The 19,223-nt window shown below is 50.4% G+C and overlaps 1 protein-coding gene across 1 annotated transcript in view; it reads right to left on the bottom strand.

Annotated features, from left to right (window-relative positions):
- The window catches only part of LOC111812570 (protein AF1q-like), a 72,255-nt gene extending 58,539 nt beyond the window's left edge, over nucleotides 1-13,716 (bottom strand). The window contains exon 1 of the mRNA XM_023701046.1: nucleotides 13,581-13,716. Within this exon, the coding sequence (XP_023556814.1) occupies nucleotides 13,581-13,716 (136 nt within the window). The remainder of the gene's footprint in view (nucleotides 1-13,580) is intronic.
- Between the last annotated feature and the right edge of the window lie 5,507 nt (nucleotides 13,717-19,223).

Genomic DNA, 19,223 nt, shown 5'->3' with positions numbered 1-19,223 from the left:
AATTTCAAAAAGGAAAAGGAAGAGAAAGTTGAAAAGAAAACCAAAGAGGAAAGGTAAGAAGTGGTACACTTACTCCACAAATTATATCCACTGGAGCTGTTAGGGGACATCTATTTGTTAGAACACAGGCTAGCAAGAGGTATGGGTTCTGAGGAAGAACTCTACACTAGAGCCAGAAAGACAAGCTCTGAATCTGATTCAACCACTCTCTGGCCCCAAGGCTTGTCTACTCCCTAGGTTTTGTTTTTGCATCTGGAGATATTCTTTATTTCCCAGGCCACAGAAGCTCAAGGTAAAAAAAAAAAGAAAAAAAAATAGAACAAACAATAGCTCCAAGCAGAGAGAAACAGATATGCCATTGCTGTTATCAGGTGCTGCCGCCACTGTCACTGCCACTGAACCACTACCAGTACCATCCCATCATTCATGCAGCAAATACATAGTGCGTGTGCTGAGAATACAAGAGCAACAAGGGAGTCACGGCCCCTGCTCTCCTAGGGCTTACATTCTAGTGGAAGAAACAAGTGTTCATCAGATAATCAAACAAATTAGTGTATAATTACAAACTGGCATAAATATTCTGAAGGAAAGCAACACATTCTATGAGAGCAAATAAAGAATAAGCTGGCTTAAATGCTTCTCTGAAGATGTAACATTTGAACTGACATCTGAAGCATGAGTAGGAGTTAACAAGGCAAAAAGGGAAGGGCGGGGGGAGAGCATTCCCAGCAGATGGCACAACAGGTGCCGAGGCTCTGAGTTGGGGGGACAGGACATGAACACGTTGGTGGAAGCGGGAGGCCAGCATAGACCACAGAGGCCGAAGGAGAGCCTGCCATGCTATGGGGCTGGAGAGACAGGCAAAGCCGAGCCCTGAGATCCTGGGGATGCGTTCGTTGCACATGCTCATCTCCACAGTAAGAGCAGTGGAAGGGTGGGGGTTGGGGGATTTACACTGGGGAAGGAACATGGCCAGATTGGTGCTTGGAAGGGCTCGCTTTGGCTGTGGTGTGGACAATGAATTGGGAGGAACAGGATTAGACGCAAAAAGATGAACCAGGAGCCCTTCATGGGGATCCAGAGAAAAGATGACAAAGGCTTATACTGTGGGAGTGAAACCAAAAAGACCTGGGTGATAGGTGGATAATATGCTAAGAGCAGCTGCCACTGACATTTTGTGCTCTCAGCGTCTCATAAAAACTGCAAGGTTCTTTTGGTTTGGAACAGTGGAATCTCACCATACACAGGGGTGAGACTGGAAGTCAGTGCACAAGACAAGAATCGCATGTAGTCAAAAGTACACTTGAAAAACACTGAAACCACTCATAAAGTACAGTATACATTGGTTTGTTTATACAGCCATGAACAGAAATTTTTAGGCACACTAAAGTTAGAGAGCCACTGAGCTAGAATAAAGAAAGCAACAGAAGGGAAGCCCATATGCAAATGTCTGGGCATTCAAATCACTTGCCTTTAAGACAACTACTCAAATCCCCAGCAGTGAATGAGGGGACTGTGACAGGAAGGCAATATACACATAGTAGGCAGGGACAGGAATTTCTGTAATGTTCCCACTTTCCTGACCATTTAGTCCTTTCTGTTTCAATACTAAGCTTTTGTCACTCTTAACACACATGCATATATTAGTTGCTTATACTAGGTGGCCTGTGTTCAAATCCCCAGCCCAACATCTACTACATTTTCCAAAGGTGGTCTCTTTCTTCCATGCTCCACCCCCACTGCACTTCCGATCCACCTGATACCAAGATGAGCTCACTCTGGGTTAGGTGAAGACCCTGTATCAGGCAGGAGAGGTGAATTCACTCTGTCATAACAAAACATCCCTCAATGTTAAAGGCATAAAGCAAAACAAAAGATTATTTCTGACTTGTCATTTGCACATCATGGGTTGAATGAGGCTCTGCTCTTGGTGTTTTTATTGGTCCAGTGGAGCAGATACCATCTCTAGCATTGCCAGCACCAAAGAAGAAGGAAGGAGAGCTCTGAAGGCTTCACAGAGCCATGACATGCCCATACAAGGCACAAGTCACTTCCATTCACAATTCATTGGCCAGAATTCATCACAAGGCTTCACCCAACCGCAAGAGGGCCAAGAAGTGCAATCCTGCCATGTGTTCAGCAGGTGCACAGCCAGAAATATTTGACAAACAACACTAATGACTTCCACATGCTCTAAACGTACAATGACAAGAGAGAGAAGAGACAAGCTTTAATTATTAAGTCTGTGTTTGGATCCAGGGCTCTGCGTAACCATGTGGCTGAATGAAATGCACCCATCATGCCCCAGGGAGCATAACCTATGCCCAGAAAAGGCTCCCAGACAGCGTATGGATGCACTGTCTTGAAATTCAAGAGTCCCAACAGACACAGCTGACAGCCTGGGCTTGACTCCACCACCTCTCTGCCCTCTCCCAGCCCAACATCCCAGGATGAGGAATATTGCGATGCAGCTCACACTGTGTCCTGAAATCTCTGACAGTTTGGGCTGGGAGCAATGAGTTTATAGCTGAAAGCTTGCCCTCCAGGAGCTCCCTACATAAATTCCTGCCATGTGCTATGGGAGATAGTGTCCAGTGGTCACCAACCTTTCCCCTTTGTCCCCAGATACAGATGCAGCCTAGCGCCCCGCCCCTTGAATCACCCATTATGCCTGTGACTTGCTTGGACCAGCAGTGTATGGCAGAAGTGAAGTCCATGCCTTAAAGGGAACAGCCAGTTCCAGTTCTCTCCCCTTCAAGTCCATGGCAGAAGGAAACCAAAGCCAGAAGACTGAACGGTTAGAGGCCAGGTAGGAAGAAACTCTGGAGGGTGAGCTGCAGCTGTAGGTAGCGTCCAGCTGAGTGCGGCCACATGAACGTCCTAAACTCCACCAGATGATGCAGAACTGCCCAGATGAGGCCAACCAGCCTATAAAATATAAAGAAAAATCAATCATTAAAGTCATTAAAGTCACCGAGCATAATAACACCTTATTAACATGGCAACAAATAACTGAAAAACATGCACTATCAGATGTGTATGAATGGTCCTGAGGAAGCCCAAGGAAAAAAGATCTGAAAACACCTAAAAATGTGGGAGCCAGGAGTAGCGGACACACCTGTAATCCCTTCACTCTGGAAAGGCTGAGGCAGGAGGATCACAAGTTCCAGTCCAACTTGGGAAACATACTGATACTGTGTCAATAATAATAATAATAATAATAATAATAAAATAGCTAGAGATGTAGTTCACCTCAAAGGTCTTGGGTTCAATCCCCAGTGCCAGCATGGGGCATGGTGGTCTTTAGCTAGGATTTTCTAGAAACATAAATTATATTAGGACAGGAGAGATGTTATGGAGAGAGACATATACTGATAAATAAGTGAGGAAGCTAAAAATAAAATTAATCTGAACCTGAATGTAGGATCATGATTTGTTACTGGACAGCAGTAACTAAAGGCAAACAGCAGGAACAAGTCCTAGTGGCCTGTAGCACAGTGGGGGACTTTAGCTCACAGAAGCATTATATAGTTTACAAAGAACCTGAAGAGCAACGCTCAAGTGCTCCAAGCATAAAGAAATGCAAACGCAATGGAAATGCTAATTACCCTGGTTGAACTTGTACACTACTTGTGTGAAGATGTTATACTATACCCTATAAATATGTACAGCTATTACATATTAATCGAAAACAATTTTAAAGAAGTGAGGAAACTAAGAAGAGACCAGCAACATGATTGTAACTCTGACCCAGGACAGTCCTGTGAGAGGCCCTGAAGCTGGGAAGGAAGCCTGGCCTTGTGCCAAACTAAAGCAAGCAGGCCAGCTTGACAACCCTCTCCTTGGCCATTATGAGCTGGGGACAGGTCCCAGGATGGAGCACCACTCCAAGGAAGGTAGCGCCTGCAGCTGCAGACAGTCCCCATGGAGGATGCAGCCGTGAGCTCCCAGCAGCTGGCGTTCTAGTAATGGAGGATAGAAGTGCCCTGAAGAGGACCAAGCAGGAGAACACAGTGTCCCCACAGGGGTGAAGCCCATGGCACTTCAACGGGGACAGAGAAGGCTCTGGCACTATGAAGAAGGTAAGAGGTTTCCAAGCAGAGGAAACAGGGAATCCAAAGGCAATGACAACAGGAAAAGAACACACAGAAAAGGAGGTGAGAGATGAAGCGTCACCCGGCAAAGTAATGTGGAGTTTATCCTGAGGCTACAGGGAGATGCTGAAGTGTTCCAAGCAAGGCAGAGACTGTAACATATCTGTTTTAAAAGATTCCTCTCACAGCAATGTGCAAGATGGACCTGCAAGGGAGGACTAGAGGCAGAGAGCCTGTCAATGCTACAAGAAATAAAGCTCGCTCCCAGCTGAGTCCCACAGTGACTTCTTCCCTCGGCGGCCAGATTATGCTGTAACTTACCCAAGTTATTGACCTCATGGCCGGAAGCTGAGTGGGAGACCACTTGAGCAGGAATACAGGTGTGCTGCAGGTGGGTGGGTGCACACTACCAGGCATCTTGTGAGGTAGAAGCCTCTGCAGCATCTTTATGTATAGGGAAGTTCTAGCCTTTCACAGCAAGGTGAAAGACGCTCTGCTGCCTGAGAGCCAGAGTGACCTAGGGTTTCAAGGTATTCAAGGTAATCAACCTAAACATCCCTGTCCTGGGTGTCAGGGTCCCCAGTCAAGCCCTGACCAATCAAAGCATAGCTGGCTTGCAACACTAAGAAGCCAGTTTTCTTTGAAAATCTTCCACCCTTATATTCATTAGTGGTCCAAATCTCAGTTTTTTTCTACCCTCCAGCTGTAAGAGAAAGTCTCTTTCTAACAACAAGAAAGCCCTCTGGCTTTTAGGATTCACCTTAAATTGGTGATTAATCACCCTTAGCCTTTCATTGTCTTTTTCCAGTCTGCTGATTGCCCCCAGCAACAATCATTTAATTCCATTGTCTCTATAATTACTATTTCCCGCAAAGCCTCTAAAGGCTTGAGAGACAACTCTCACCAATACGCTCCTTTTCACCAGTATCCAGTCCCACTTTAGCTGGTAAAAGTTTAACAGTTGCACTGCTAGAGCAAGTCAGGGGCCATTAGTACCTCCACCCACACCCCCGGTGACAGCTCTCATTACCAACAGGCCCGTGGATGATCCAGCTCCAAAATCCCATTTTAGAGCCTGTTTCCTAGGAACCACTCCTAGCACCAACTGTAGTAGTGGGTCAGGTTCCCTAGAAATAGATCAAAGATGGAGATTTGCATGCACAGGACTTACTGAAGAGTGATCTCCAGAACATTCAGAAAAGAGAAAGGGAAACTGGACTGACAGAGGGAGAAGTTGAACCCTGATGCATTTGCAAGGGAAGCCAGGGGAGAAAACCACAGCATCCACTGCACCCAATATGAGGAAACACAAGATAAGAGAGTGGTGGCCCATATTGTTGCCAAGCTCAGGTATGCATCCATCCCCTGGATTTGACCACAAAGAAGATGCTGGAGACTGGGAAATGAGTTCATTTAAGGGAGCAATGGAGAAGCTCATGTAAGAGGAAAAGAATGAATGGAAGGAAGGCTGGGGAGATAGCTCAGGAGCATTAGTGCCTGCCTGGCAAGCACAAGATCCTAAGTTCAATCCCTGACATTAAAAAAAAAAAAAAAAAAAAGAATGGAAGGAAAGATGATTTTCTTGACCTCTGTCCGCCCCTCAAGTGGTTGATTTCTTATATAGACCTAGTGATCTGGGAAAGATATTCTTTAGGAACATACAGCTTGAGTATGGTTTTCACTTCCTCTGTACAAACATGTACATAGACACATAGACACACACAAGAACACACAGAGATTTCCCAAGACGAAAAGTATAGCAACAGACTTGTGAGTAGATCTCTATCCTCATTAGCCAAACACTGACCCCACAGGTCAGACTTCTGTATGCCGTCTCTCCCTGTACATCTGGGAGGCCAAGGCTTCCCTGCTGGAATGTTGACTTTGTCATTAGTCCTGATCAGAATCTTAGAAGTAACCCAAAGCAAGGAGAGCCCAAGACAGTAACACCAACAGGATCCATTGAGGACCAGCGTTGTCTCCAGACACCTGCCAAGGGCTTTACCAAGTTAGCTCATCTAGTCCTCCCCAGGCCTTGTAAGACGAGTGCCTCTGCTACTCCATTTCACAGATAAAGAGGCAAAGGCTCAAAAGCTAAACTAATTTCCCATGTCGAATAACTTGTGATAGCAAAGCTGAGATTGAGAGTCCCGTAAGGCTGATGACAGAGACAGGCAAGACATTAGGAAATGGGCAAGTTCACTCATTCATTCAGCAAATATTGATGGAGAGTCTACTATTCCAGACACTTGAGAAACATCCAGGAGCTTTGTCCACAGACTCCCCCTCATGAGTCTCTTTGTCTAGCCAGAGCGATGGATAGTAAACAACAAATGTAATACATTGACATTTGCTCATTTCTGTGTGGGAAAAGGTGCCGTGCAGGCTAGAGTATGGCACCCAGCTCTCACTTCCAAGCTGACGCACTCCCTGGACTGCTGGAAGCACTGACGGAAGGGGCATTCAGCTAAGCCCTCTCCAGCACTGCTCAGCAGGGACAGCTGCTCCACCTGAGGTCACTCCCCTGCCCCAGGAGCACCCTATATTGAATGTCTGGTCCATAAAAAGTTCTTAAGACCCCAACCCACTCACCATAATGCAGAACAACTCTGAAAGCTGGTCCAGTTCCTGGATGCCCTGGGGGCCAGCAGAGGAATTTGTTGTGTCTACATCACCTTTCCGCTCTTCCCTCTGCCCAGTACTGCTTCCTCTATTCCCCATAGGCCTTGACCTGAGAGAGCCTTCCCCAGTGACCTTTCTGCCCTAGAAAGTCTGTATCAGAATCTGTCTCCTAATGCACCCTACCTATGGCGGAAAGTATGTATTTTCTGGGGGGGGGGAGAGACAGAGACAGAGACACAGAGAGACAGACAGAGACAGAGAGAGAGACAGAGAGAGAGAGAAACAGAGAGACAGAGAGAAAGAGAGAGAGACAGAGACAGAGAGAGACAGACAGAGAGAGACAGACAGACAGACAGACGGGCAGGCGGAAAGAAAGAACAAGCAAGCAGCACTACATGGTGTATTGGGAAGACAAGGGCCTAAAGAAGCAGCAGGCTGTAGAACCAAACTGAGATATTTAAGGTGATCTCATTAAGAAGTTATAGTTCAGCAAAGACTTGAAGGTGGAGGTGAGGGAGGTAGCCAAGTGACAACTGGAAATGCATCCTAAGCAAAATGGACAGCAAGGAAGCCAGTGAGGTAGAGAAGCAGTAAAAGTGGGAGTTAGCAGGAAGGTGAAGCAAAGGGGAACAAAGCATGTAAGAGCTTGCCGGCCAGCCGGGTGAGGTCCTCACTGCTTTCTGTGAAAGGAGCAGAGGACATGATCTGAGTTTGAACTTTGAGCTTCCCCTCCTGCCGCATAGAAGGGAAGGGCAGAAGCGGGGAAAGGCATGTCTGTCTGGAGGTCACTGCCATAAGTCAGGCAGGGATCCTGGTGGGGTCCAGCAAGGTGACAGCACTGCAGTAGTATGGAGTGAACAGATTCAGGATGCACATTTAATGTACAGCTACATGACGTGCAGGTAGACTGAGCATGGGAAGTGGACAGAAGAGAGGAGCTGAGAATGATTCCAAAGGTTTTCAGTCCAAGAGCTGAGACAGAGGGAGACTATAGGTGAAGCAGGTTTAGGGAAAACAACAAGCTTTGCTTTGGACATGTTACATTGGAGACTGACAGCAAGATCCATGGGACTGTGTAGCCAGCCCAGCTCTGTGACAAGGTATATTTACTTTGACATAACAGATGTGGCTCAGGGGCACTGTGGAAGTGGGTGACACTGAGGGTCTGATAGCACAGGACCCTGACTTGTACTATAATGCCATCACCTAAGAATCTGAGCCTATTCCAGGCTCCTATGACCCATAATTCTGTGAGGCAGAGGCAGACATATAGACAGAGGATGCTCTGTGTGTGAATGAAGAAGGATCCAATGGTGTGCCTGTTTGGGACAGAGATAAGAGTATATCTAGAGGGGCCGGGGAGATGGCCCAGTGGAATAAGTGCTTCCCTGGCAAGCGCAAGGGCCTGAGTTCAATCCCTGGTTCTGCAAAAAAATAAAAAATAAATAAAGAGTATATCTAGAGGTGAGGGTGGGAGAGTCTGTACAAATAGAGGTGTTCCTGTGCATGCCATAAGAACATGCAAGGGTGTGCATATATCTGTGGTCATGCAGATCCAGCAGCTGTGCACCTGCAAGGTCGTGGTGCCAACCCCTGGCCTGGCACACAGCTGACTCTCTCAGTCATAGAAGGCGTAGAACAAACAATGAGCTGCCATCAGCATTTGTGACCAAGCCTTTGGGTCTCCTAGGGAGTGGGGACACTATGGCCTTCTCATTACCCTGAGCCATACAGCTCCCCCTTGAAGCCCTCCCTGAAGGGCTCCAGGGCATGGAGAACCCTGCACCTACCCCATGCCATGCCCTCCTGCTCCCCTGGGCTTCTTTCTGGCTGCACTGGGAAAAGTGCCTACGCAGCTCTGGGAGGGAAGAGAGTTAACTCTCCATTTGCCATTAAACATAATCAGGGAGAAATCTGTGTGGAGTGTGCTGCTCTGGCCGATAAGTGATTCCCCAGAACAACAGATAAAAGCCTGGCACTAAAGTGCAGCCAGAAACGATGTGTAATTGGGATGAAAGAATCCTTAAATCTGCACGGTGCTTTTAACTTGGGAGGCTTAAATCACAATTAATAGTTCCCTTGCAGGAGGGGGTGGGCTAGAGGAATTCCAAGGCCTTGAGCTCAGAGCCATAGGCTGCTCTCAGCTCTTTGGTGCTGGTGGTAAGAAGGCATGCTAAGTAGGAAGGGGAAGGAGAAAGCTGGGGGAGGGAGCCTTCTCAGGGTCCTGGCACCCTGATGGGCTGCATCCATTCTAAGTTCAAACCCATCAATTTCCAAATAAGCTCATCCATTCTCCTGGACATTATCCCAGTCCCCTGCAACAGCATCCTTGGAATACTGCCAATGGTCTAAACTCATTATCCCCATTTTACAGATGGGAAAACCAAGAAGCCATACTTGCACTGGAGCCCTGATGTGTAGCTAGTCCACCTGGAGTTCCAAAATTAGGAAGGGCCTGACAACTCTTCCTCTTTATGATTCACTGCAGGACATAAACTAGAGATGGAAGGTTAAGGAGTCAGGGCAAGAAACCAGGCTATTCCCTCCTTGGTCAACAAGCCCGGATTCCCTCTCCCTAGCCACATAAGCCCTTGTCCCTCCCCGTGTCTGGTTGCTCTGCCCCTTTGCTCCCCAAGACAGGATGGAGTCCCAACTGCATTCACCCAGGGAAGTCTTTCAGTCTTCCCCAGCCTGCACCCTCCATCTCTGCGTGGCCCAGTCAGGATGTACCCCTTGCCCCAGCGTGCAGATTCCCACATGCCCTCTCTGCCTTAGCATCTGGGCCACAGTGCCCGAGAACTCCTGCTTTCTGCTCCAGGGTCCTGTGCTGAGGGCAGAGTCATCAGCCACAGAGCTGTGAACAGCCTCAGGTGAGTGGCAGCTGGGGACAAACCACAACCACAAGGCTGGCACCTTCACCTCAAGGACCAAGTAGTTTGGTTCTCAGGTAGCACCAGCCACCTGTCAGAGGGGTAGGAGCACTGTCTGGGCATTCCCAGCACTGGTTGTGGGACTGCGCCTGCCACTTGGTCCAAGGTCTCAGACTCCTGTGTTAGCAGGAACTCGAGAGCCCCCCACCTATGAGCTCATGTGTGGCAGGGTGCCCAGCCCCGCATTTCATGGCTTTGGAATGTGTTCTCTGGACTGGCCTACTTCACTCCCCCCATCCTGCCTCAGCAAGTGTCACTGCCGCTCTCAGCCCTTCAAAGGCAGGCAAATTCCAGAAAGAGGTTTTTATTAACACTGCTAAATTGTGTAAGCATGTGTGTGTCTGTGTGTGTGTCTGTGTGTGAAAATATCCTATGTGTAGAGGTGAGCTTGTGTACACCTGTCTGTAGGCATGTGTGGGCACACATGGACGTGTGTGTGTGTGTGTGTGTGTGTGTGTGTGTGTGTGCATGTATTCTGTGCATGAGTAGTTTTAAAAGAACGCAGTGGGATCCGCTTGGGGCCCTGTGTAGCTGAACCTTATTTATAGCTCTCCTCTGTCTGGTTCGTTTCCTCTAACTTCCCTGCAGAATGATATGAATGAAAATGACACTATTGACTATCTTGGTAACCATAAAAGACCTTATAGAAATAAGATTTTTATAGTTTGTGGACTGGGAGAATCAAAAGACTAAGAGTTATGGACTCAGAGGATAGGAAAGAATCAAGCCAAGGCGGTCGGAGAGGTCCCTGGGTGGATCGGCTGCGGGTTTTTTTAAACAAACTCGTATAAATAAAGTGATTGTCTTGAAAGAGTTATGAGAGCCTTGAAGCTAGTGGGCAATATCTCCCTGGCCCCTGCAAAGGCAGGAAGACGGCCCGCTCCCTGCCTGGGAGGAAGCACTCACTCTACCTGTGTTCCTCCTCCCAGCCTCCCAGGAGAGGTGAGGAGGCAGCAATGGGACAGCGCTGCCCTACTGCCTCCTGGAGATCTACAATATTTGGCAGCTTAAAAACAGAGGTCCTTCTCTAACTAGTATGGATCTGTGCACCCTGAGCTGGGGCTACCCCTGAGGACAAGCCTGCAGGTCCTGGGGCTGTGGCCTCTCCAAACTTGAATGGAAACATCCTTCCAACCCTATGAAGGCAGAGCATTTGAAGCTCACACGGGGACTTCCTCAGGCCCTCCCTCAGAAGCCACAAGCACAACTTTGCAGAGAGATTTCCTGGGGCTCCCAGGCTGCACCTGAGTAAAGTTCCAACTCAGCCCTACGAATCTTTATCAGTGCTCACCTGGCATTTGGACTTTCAGAGAGGAAGCAGAGTTCAGCCTGCCCTCAAGGAGTGCCTATCTGGTGGAGAGGATGGGAAGAGAAGGTGACATGGACAGTAAGACATGCCCACTGTTACCTTGCATGGGAAACAGGGTTGCTCTCCCAATCAGGCACTCGGGGAGGAAGGTACCGACAGAGATGGGTATTGAAACTTGGTGATGAAATTTCTGCTTTTGCTCATCTCAGCAAACTAGGTACTGGGCCTGGGCACAGGGGCTGAGTCAGGCCTGGTCTCCACCATGGAGGTAAAACACCTGCCCAGAGAGGAGAGGGGGACTGGTGTAAACAACCCAATACAAGATGTCAAGGCTTGAATTGCACAATTGTCCAGGGGGCATAGATTATCCCTGCCTGGTCAGGCAACTTTTCTACCCAGCTTTGAAAGACAGTTAGGGGATCACTAGAAAGAGGGAGCAGAAAACTGCCTGGAAGGGGCGGTGGTAAACACAAAGGCCCAGAGGTTAAAAAGATACAAGGTATATTTGCAAATTGCTTGGGTATCCAGGAGGTTACTGGCTAGCAGAAGTGGGGTACATTTTGAACGAGATGCTGGGGATGACTCTTGAGTCAGGGAGGAGGGATGATCTGACCCAGGTGTCTAGGCAGTGGCAGTGACACAGAAAGGGTCACCACAGAGGCAGGAGGTCCAGGCAAGTTGGGACAGCTTCCTCCCTAGCTGCCTGTGGACTGTTTGAGTTCTGCTGATGGATTTTTACACACGGAGTGGGATGGCGCCCTTAATGATGCGCAGTCACGAGCCTGTCTTCTCAGATGCTTCCCTCTGTTCTCTCTCTCATTCTCCTCTCTCATTCTGGTGTTTCCGCCTTCCAGCCCAAGCCCAGCCCTCTGGGGCAACACCAGGTCCCTGCCCTCTTCTACCTTGAAAAGGACAGTTCTGAAAACCAGAGAAAAGATGCTTCATCTGGTCCACCAGCCTATTAGAAAAACCACCAGTCTGCGAGGCCATCCAGGTTGTTATCTCCTCTCCCTGGTGACCAGAGGATGTGGGGTGAGGGCCATAGCACATGCCTGTGTCACTTGTCAATGCCCTGACTCCTCATCTGCAGGCATTGATTTCTCTCCTTCCTGACCTTTCAGGAGAGACACCCTGAATTCCAGGCTAGGTCATTACCAAGCTGGTGGTAGACACTTTCCAAGCCCCAGCCCCTCGCTGCTCAGTCCCCTTCAAATGCATCCGGGAGAGCAACCCTTGCCAGCTGGCCAGAGCATGTCAGAATCGAGGCAAGTGGAGTGGGGCTCGATTCACACCGACTCCTTGCAAGGAGAGTTTATGGTTCTTGATTACACCCAGCAGGGAGGCCTTCTTAGTGATGAGAGAGAAAATATTCAACAACCTGTCTTTGCAATGTGCTGATCTCCTGGGGGGAGGGGTTTGAGACAGTGATTTATGATTTATGAGTAACGACAAGGGCTTTTTTTTTTCTTTCCAGGGCTCCCCAAAACTGCCTCAACATTACCTCTTTCTTGTCATTTGTTTCTGCTTTGGTTTAAGTTGGCAGCCAAATGCTCTGCCAATGGACGATCCTCCCAGCCCTCGCTCAGTTCCGGTTCAAACTGGGCTGGGACACAGCCCCCACTGCCTCCAGAAGCCTCTTCTGGAGTCCTTGGTCCTTCCCAGGCTTTTGCTCACTCTGCTGTATACTCAAAGGACACCTGCTAATGTTCAGTACCCAGACACAGTGTCTGGCACACAGGCAGTGCAAATAAATGAATGAATGGGTGAACAGTATGTGTGTGTTGTCTCTGCCCATGCAAGCCCTCTGTGGCCCGCACAGCACCCATCCAGTAACTTGTCCAGAGTCCCCCCCAACAATCATCTTGGATAAATGAGTGAGTAAATAATCAGTTCCACACCCTGCAAAATCTCAGTACATTGATGGCCCGGCTCTTGGGCAGGCTATTCTTTCTGAAGCGTGCTTTGATTGTAAATGACGCATTGTATGCGCCCCAAAAAATGGTATGTTGGGGCAGAAAGGGGCTTTTTGGAGACATTTTTAATTGCTTCTTAATAATTCATGGGAATTTCAAATCACTGGCTGTGAAAGCACCTCGTGATGGTCACCAAATGTGCAGAGGGGCTGGGAGGGGGCAGCGCTGGGTGGCAGCAAGAACCCTGACCTCTTCCCACCCAAGGCATCAGCCAGGAGGGAGCCCAGAATGACATCTCTGCTTTCCTATGCGTCCTCTTTCAATTCTCCTCACGGCTCCAGGGCTCTCCAAGGCTCCACCAAACCCCTACCACTCCCTTTCTGCCTCAGTCTCCCTGCATGAGGGCATCAGAAGAAAAAGAAGTTTCCCTGTCTCTACATGAACAGCAGCATCACAACTTCCAAAATGCACCAGGTCTCCTGCCCCCAGGGGGAGAGGGAGCCAAAAGCCCAGCAAAGTCTGGGTCTTCGCCTGCCACCCCCAGCAGATTGAGGTAGGGAGCCTGCAACCCAGGACCGGCTCCCAGAGGATGAGTGCAAGATCTTCAAAGCCAGCCAGCCAGCTCGGTGCCTCTGCCTGGGGAGAAAAGAGGCGCCGGGCATCTGGTGCACCCTGGGGCGGGCTGGGCCAGCAAGCTGGGCTTCTCTCCTGCCTGCCAGGGCCCAGCAGGGTGCTGCCCGCGCGACCTCCATGACCCCCGGGTGGCCGAGCACCCTGCGGGCCAGCTTCCCTTGCCCTGGCTCTGCAAAGCTTGGTGTCCGCTGAGGGTGGCGGGGGCTGCGCCCCATGGACGATGCCTGCGCTCCAAAACTTTACACTGAAAAGTTAATCCACCGAAGCGTAGCCCAAAAATAAGCGCACTGCCTAATGTGCCGGGAACTGCCGGTCGCAAGGCCAGACTGCGAGCGGATGTCTGCGCATCTCCGCCCGCCCGCCCAGAGCCTACATTTAGCGCCAGCGAGGGAGTCTGGGCTGAGCGCTGCTTTCACACCGACTCGAGCCGCGAGTTTATGGATCTTGATTGCACCCAGCAGGGAATCCTTTTTAGTGATGAGAGAAAAAATATTCAACAACCTGTCTTTGCATTGGGTGTGTTGGACACACTTCCCTGCTTCGGAATCCGACATATGCGAGTTGTGGGAGTAGAGCCGCTGTCAGCGGGCCAGAACGCGCCTCTCCTCCCTCTCCTCCCGCGTCCCGGTGCAGGGGGCGGGGAGCCCCGGGCGCGTGCGGCCAGCCCGGCCTCTCGGCGGACATGCGGCCCCCCGCGGGCGCCCACCCCAGCCCGCGACGCCGCTGCCGCCGCCGCCGCCGCCTCCAGCTCCCAGCTCCTCGGCCTGCCGTGCTGCGGCTGGGCCGTCCTCCGGGAGCCGGCGCCCGCGTGGGGCCCGCTGACAGCGCGCCCAGTAGAATATTGTATTAGTTGGTTGTGAGCTGTGTTCTCGTCAGGGTATCTGAGTTTCACAGAACAGACGGGGTGAGAGTTTTTGTGCTATATCCAGATTGGCTTAAAATAATGTCGTTTTTGTAGCTTATTAAACCACAGAAACTACACCAAAGTCATCCAGGCTGCTGCCAGCAAACTCCGAGTTGGGGCTGGGGTAGAAGCGAGCTCAGCCCCAGGGTCAGGACCCTGGGCTCTGGGAGCAGAGTCTGGGGGAGCAGGAAAGGGAGGGTTTCTCTTGCTACTTCCCTCTGCTGCCTTGCTGGGAGGGCTTGGATCTCCAGATCCAGGCAGGGGGCTTACAGCAACACTGGGCCGACCCCTGGCACCAGAATCAACCCGGGACTTGGAGAATTCAGGATCCATGTTGCCCTGGGGTTCCAAGGGGCCTGCAGCACAGGGGCATTTGGAACTGGGGGCTAGGGTCCAAGGTGGGCGCTGCCCACGGTCTGGGGGCAAGACTAAGAACCCACATGCAGGTTGGCCTCTCTGGTGAGGCCCCCTGTGTAGGCAGCGGTGATGGATGGGACCTTACCACGCTGCTCCCAGACTTCGGGAGTGAGGAGGGACCTGCACAGCTGGAGAAGGACTGAGGTGCCAGGCAGGCACCCCTTTCCGGCCAGAAAGACCTCTCCCTTCTTGACTGATCCTCTGAGCCCAAAACAATGGCTGCGCCTCCCAATGGCTATACCCCCCAACTGTGGATAGGGGAGCAGAAGGAAAACTTCCCCTTGAGGTGAGAGACTGCAGCCCCTCCTCTCTGCCAACCTGTACAGCGAGCATCCTAACCACAGCAGCCAGGTAGCAGCCTGTCTCCTTTCCAACAATCCCATGAGGTTCCCACTTTCTGGATCCCTAACTGCAGAAGAGGAGCCTAAGCTCAGAGCCAGGGTGATCTGCCCCAGAACACACATCTACAAAGTGGCAGTGTTGGAATTCGAGCCTAGCTCACTGCAGAACAAGAGCTCCAACCACTGCAGCAAAGAGCCTGTCTGGATTTGAGTGTGAAGAATGAAAGGTGTACACCTCCGTCTCTCCTACAAATGCCAGGCTGAGTCCTTTAGAGATGAGGAAGCCTAAAGAAAGTGAACAATGTTCAAAGGGAAATCAGCACTGCCCTAGGGCTAGCTTGTCTGTCGCCACACCTCTGGTCTCCTGCAGCCCCAACCTCAATCTCCATCAAGAAAGAATCCAGGGCAAATCAGGACCTCAGGCTTCCCTGCACTCCTCAGGGACCCATGGAGGTGGCAAGAGCTGCCCCTCCCTCCATGACTCCATCCACCCAGTTACCCAAAAGCCTAGGAGCCATTCTCCTAGGTTCCTTCTCCCAGCCCACCATGCCTAGTCTATCATCAAATGCTGAGGTGTCTGTCTCCTAACCAACATCCCTCTCCTCATCAAACAGCCCCAGCCCAACTGTACCACCTTTTGCTTAGGATCTGTTAAATCTCTTGCCTTTGCTCCCCCTCCAATCCACAATCACCCAGAGTGAGACTTCCAGGGTGACCCCTCAACTCTCCTGCATAAAATCCTTCTCTAGGACTCTCACCAACTATGCTACTGGATAGAGACCTCAGAACTTAGTCCCTCCCTATGCTACCCCTTTGCCTTACCCCCGTACACTCCACACACCAACCACCAGGAAGAACCCCAAATCTAAGCCCCTTGACACATCCTTGATTTGGCTCCAGATAGAACCACCAACCTAATACTTCAGGTTTGGGGAATCAACTTCACATCCCTCCAAATAAGAGCTGCTGGTGACAAAGGGCAGGAGGCAGATGGAAGTATCAGGTTGTGGTCCAGAAACCCCAGCTGAGTTAAAGTCCAGGGCCACAGCTCCAGGCCCCAGAAGAAGTACTTCTTGGTGATTAAGATTGGGCCTGGACCCAAACCCTAGCTCCAGTATTTGGTCTTGTCACTAAGCTTCACTCTGCCTCAGTTTCTCCATATATAAATGGGATCACGATAGTACCTATCTACTAAATTTGTTGTAAAGATTAGTTCATTTATATACACAGAGTTTGGAATAGGCTTGGCATGTAGTGTTACATAAACATCAGCTGTAGTTTTCTGTTTTCATTTGCTTCGCTTTTCTGTGGTACTGAAGATTAGACCCAGAACCTTTGCATTAAGCTACATCCACAGCCTCACTTTTTATTTGTTAGTTTGAGACAGGGTCTCACTAATCACTGAGTTGCCCAGGCTGGGCTCAAACCTGCAGTCCTCCTGCCTCAGTCTCTCAAGGGTGCTAGGATGTTTTTATCATCAGCATCACCTTGCACGATCTAACCAAGTGCATTTCCTTTGACTCTGACCTCTGGCAGGATCATATATTGTGGTGCTCAAGTGTAGCACACACACAGACACCCACATTTCCCCACCAGCTTTCCCACCCTAGAGCCCTACTTGCACTTTATGGTCCTCTTTAAGCTGCAGTTTCAGGGCCCTGGTGTAACTCCCTAATCTTTGCCACATCTGAATTCAAGGTCTAGAGCTCACCCAAGAACCCTCCCAAGTTCCTTCTACACCACAGACAGTCCCTGTCCCCCCACCCTGCTGGGCAGATAGGTGGCTGGAGCAATATTGCCAGCATGCATGTGGGCAAATAGAGGTGGCCTTGGGGGCAGAGCTCCTTGCAGGACACTGTTTGCTCTGGAATGGTGCCCCTTTTTCAGCTCTTGTCCCAGGCGATCTCAGCTATGCCTTCACGGTGAACCCAAAAGGCAGGAGGTCCCACTAAAATTAGTTTTGATTTCAGGGGAGTTCACTCTGGTCAGCTGTGCTATGTGTGGCAGACAGCTTCATTCAGGGAGAGCAGGCAGGCACCCTTGATCGCCTCACTGGAGCTCCAGACAGGGCCGGACCACAGCAGGAACCCTCCTCACCCACAGCTCAGGCCAGTGTTTTATCATCCAGGACTTTAACCCAGGTGGAAAAGGGGGAGAATTTGGAGTGAGCCAAAATGAAATTCAAACCTATCACCTCCTCACTGTGTGATTTCAAGGGCATCACTAGACCCCTCTGAGCCTGTTTCCTCCTAAAGACAAAAAACAGTCCTTGGAGTATTGTGCAGAATGACAAGGAAAATGAATGAGAATGTACTAGAGAAACACCAAAGCGTGAGACAGATGAGAAGTTGCTTCCTGTCACCTTGAGAGCTGCACTGGCCATTCTCCGCTGGCTCTGCCCCTAGAGGCATCGTCTACCCTGCTCTGCACCCAGAAACCTTGCCTCTGGGAAGTTGTCACCCAGGCCACTCCACTGCTGGCTTGCAGTCATGCTCCAGTGTGCAGTGCCAGTGGGGGATGCAAAGACTCCTCTGACTCACATCATCCGTGCCACAGCTCTGTCCAGTAGCTCCTCTGTACTCCCTTCTTTTTTCCTCTGGGTCCCCAAAGTAGCCACAGCTTTCTCTCCCTGTTGCTGTCATCCAGCTGCCTCATCAGTTCTGGCTGCTCCTCTCAAGCCTGTCTCCTGCTCCCCAAAGTCTTCTGCTGAACCTCTTTGGCAGTGCCAATTTCCTCGCGGCATCCCAACCTTAAGTGGACCAATCAGCATCTTCCCTGATCCCTCCAGGGTTCTGTGTCTTAAAGATGACCCAGATACCGGCTCTCTGCCCCTACTTATGACATCTCTGTGGGTCTGGGTCACCCCTGGGATGAAGGTGGAGAAGACTGGCTGCACGCCTAGGAGTCCCAGTGTGGAAAGAGCCCCATCCCATTCCCTTCTGCTGCCAACACTCCCAGCAGGCAGAGGGGCAGTCTGTCCAGGTAAGACCTCCCTGGGCCCTGTGACCTAAAGGCAGTCCCTAGGAGACTCAGGCCAGCCTCGGCCTTTGTTCCTTACACCTGGAGCTCAGAGCCTGCTTTGCCCGAGAGGTGGAAGCCTGTTTAATTAAGGATCTTAGGAGAGAATTCTCTCTTGTTATTTTCTGAATAAATTAAGGAAGTAACTTTGATGCAATATCATTTTCATCTAATCAGGAACATTCTGAAATTACCATATTGTTTTCCATTAGAAACCCCATCAGCCCCCAAATCAGATAACCAGGCTGGAGGCTGCCAAGGCCCCTCGTCCTGAGGAGGGTGTGCACTGTGGGGACAGAAAGGGACTCACTGCTCCTGCCATGATCCCTTGCTGAATTCTTGAGATTGCTCATGGCTGTTATAAGGGCTTCTCACCCTTGACCAGAGCTGGGGCAGACACCCCCAAGCAAAGACAAAGGAGGGGCCCAGGGACACCTGCAAAGGAGGCTAGGTAGGAGCTAAACCTTCCCAGGTGCTCCTCAGTGGTTCTCCAGAGAAAGGTTCAACAGAGAAAGAGTCAGATCCCTTTCAGGACCCCTACTCCCATCCCCCAGGAACCCTGACACAGACAGCAGGAGGGGCTCACCAGCTGGGATTAGGGCACAAAAGGAGGAGAGAACTGAGACCCCAAAGTAAGAAAGGCCTGAAAGTCCCCCTTGCAAAATGAGGCCCAAGGTTGCAGGGAGTCTGCAAAGTCTCCCACAAAGCTGATCTCCCATTCTTTCAAAGCTCCTGGAAGGCTTACACTGAGGGGTGTGACACACTGTGGGTCAGGAGCCCATGGAGGAGAAGATGGACAGATCCCCAGCTGAAATGCCCCGAAAGGAACGTCATCAGCCAGCGAAAGGTCTCCTCCCCTCCTTCACAGCAGGGCCAGGTGGTGGAGGCCAACTGAAGAGTCCAGGCCCTCCTAGAGATCTACTGCAGGTCTGAGGCACCCTCACAGTGTCTCTGCATGCTCTAAGACAACCAAATGCAGCCTTAAGAGAAAGCTTTTTTTTTTTTTCAGTTGTGCTTGGTGATAGGGTCAGAACCTTTGTTG

This window comes from Octodon degus, unplaced genomic scaffold (assembly GCF_000260255.1).
Source record: "Octodon degus isolate 3935 unplaced genomic scaffold, OctDeg1.0 scaffold00130, whole genome shotgun sequence".
NCBI classification, from domain to species: Eukaryota; Metazoa; Chordata; class Mammalia; order Rodentia; family Octodontidae; genus Octodon; species Octodon degus.
This window is presented reverse-complemented; position numbering and strand designations above follow the sequence as displayed.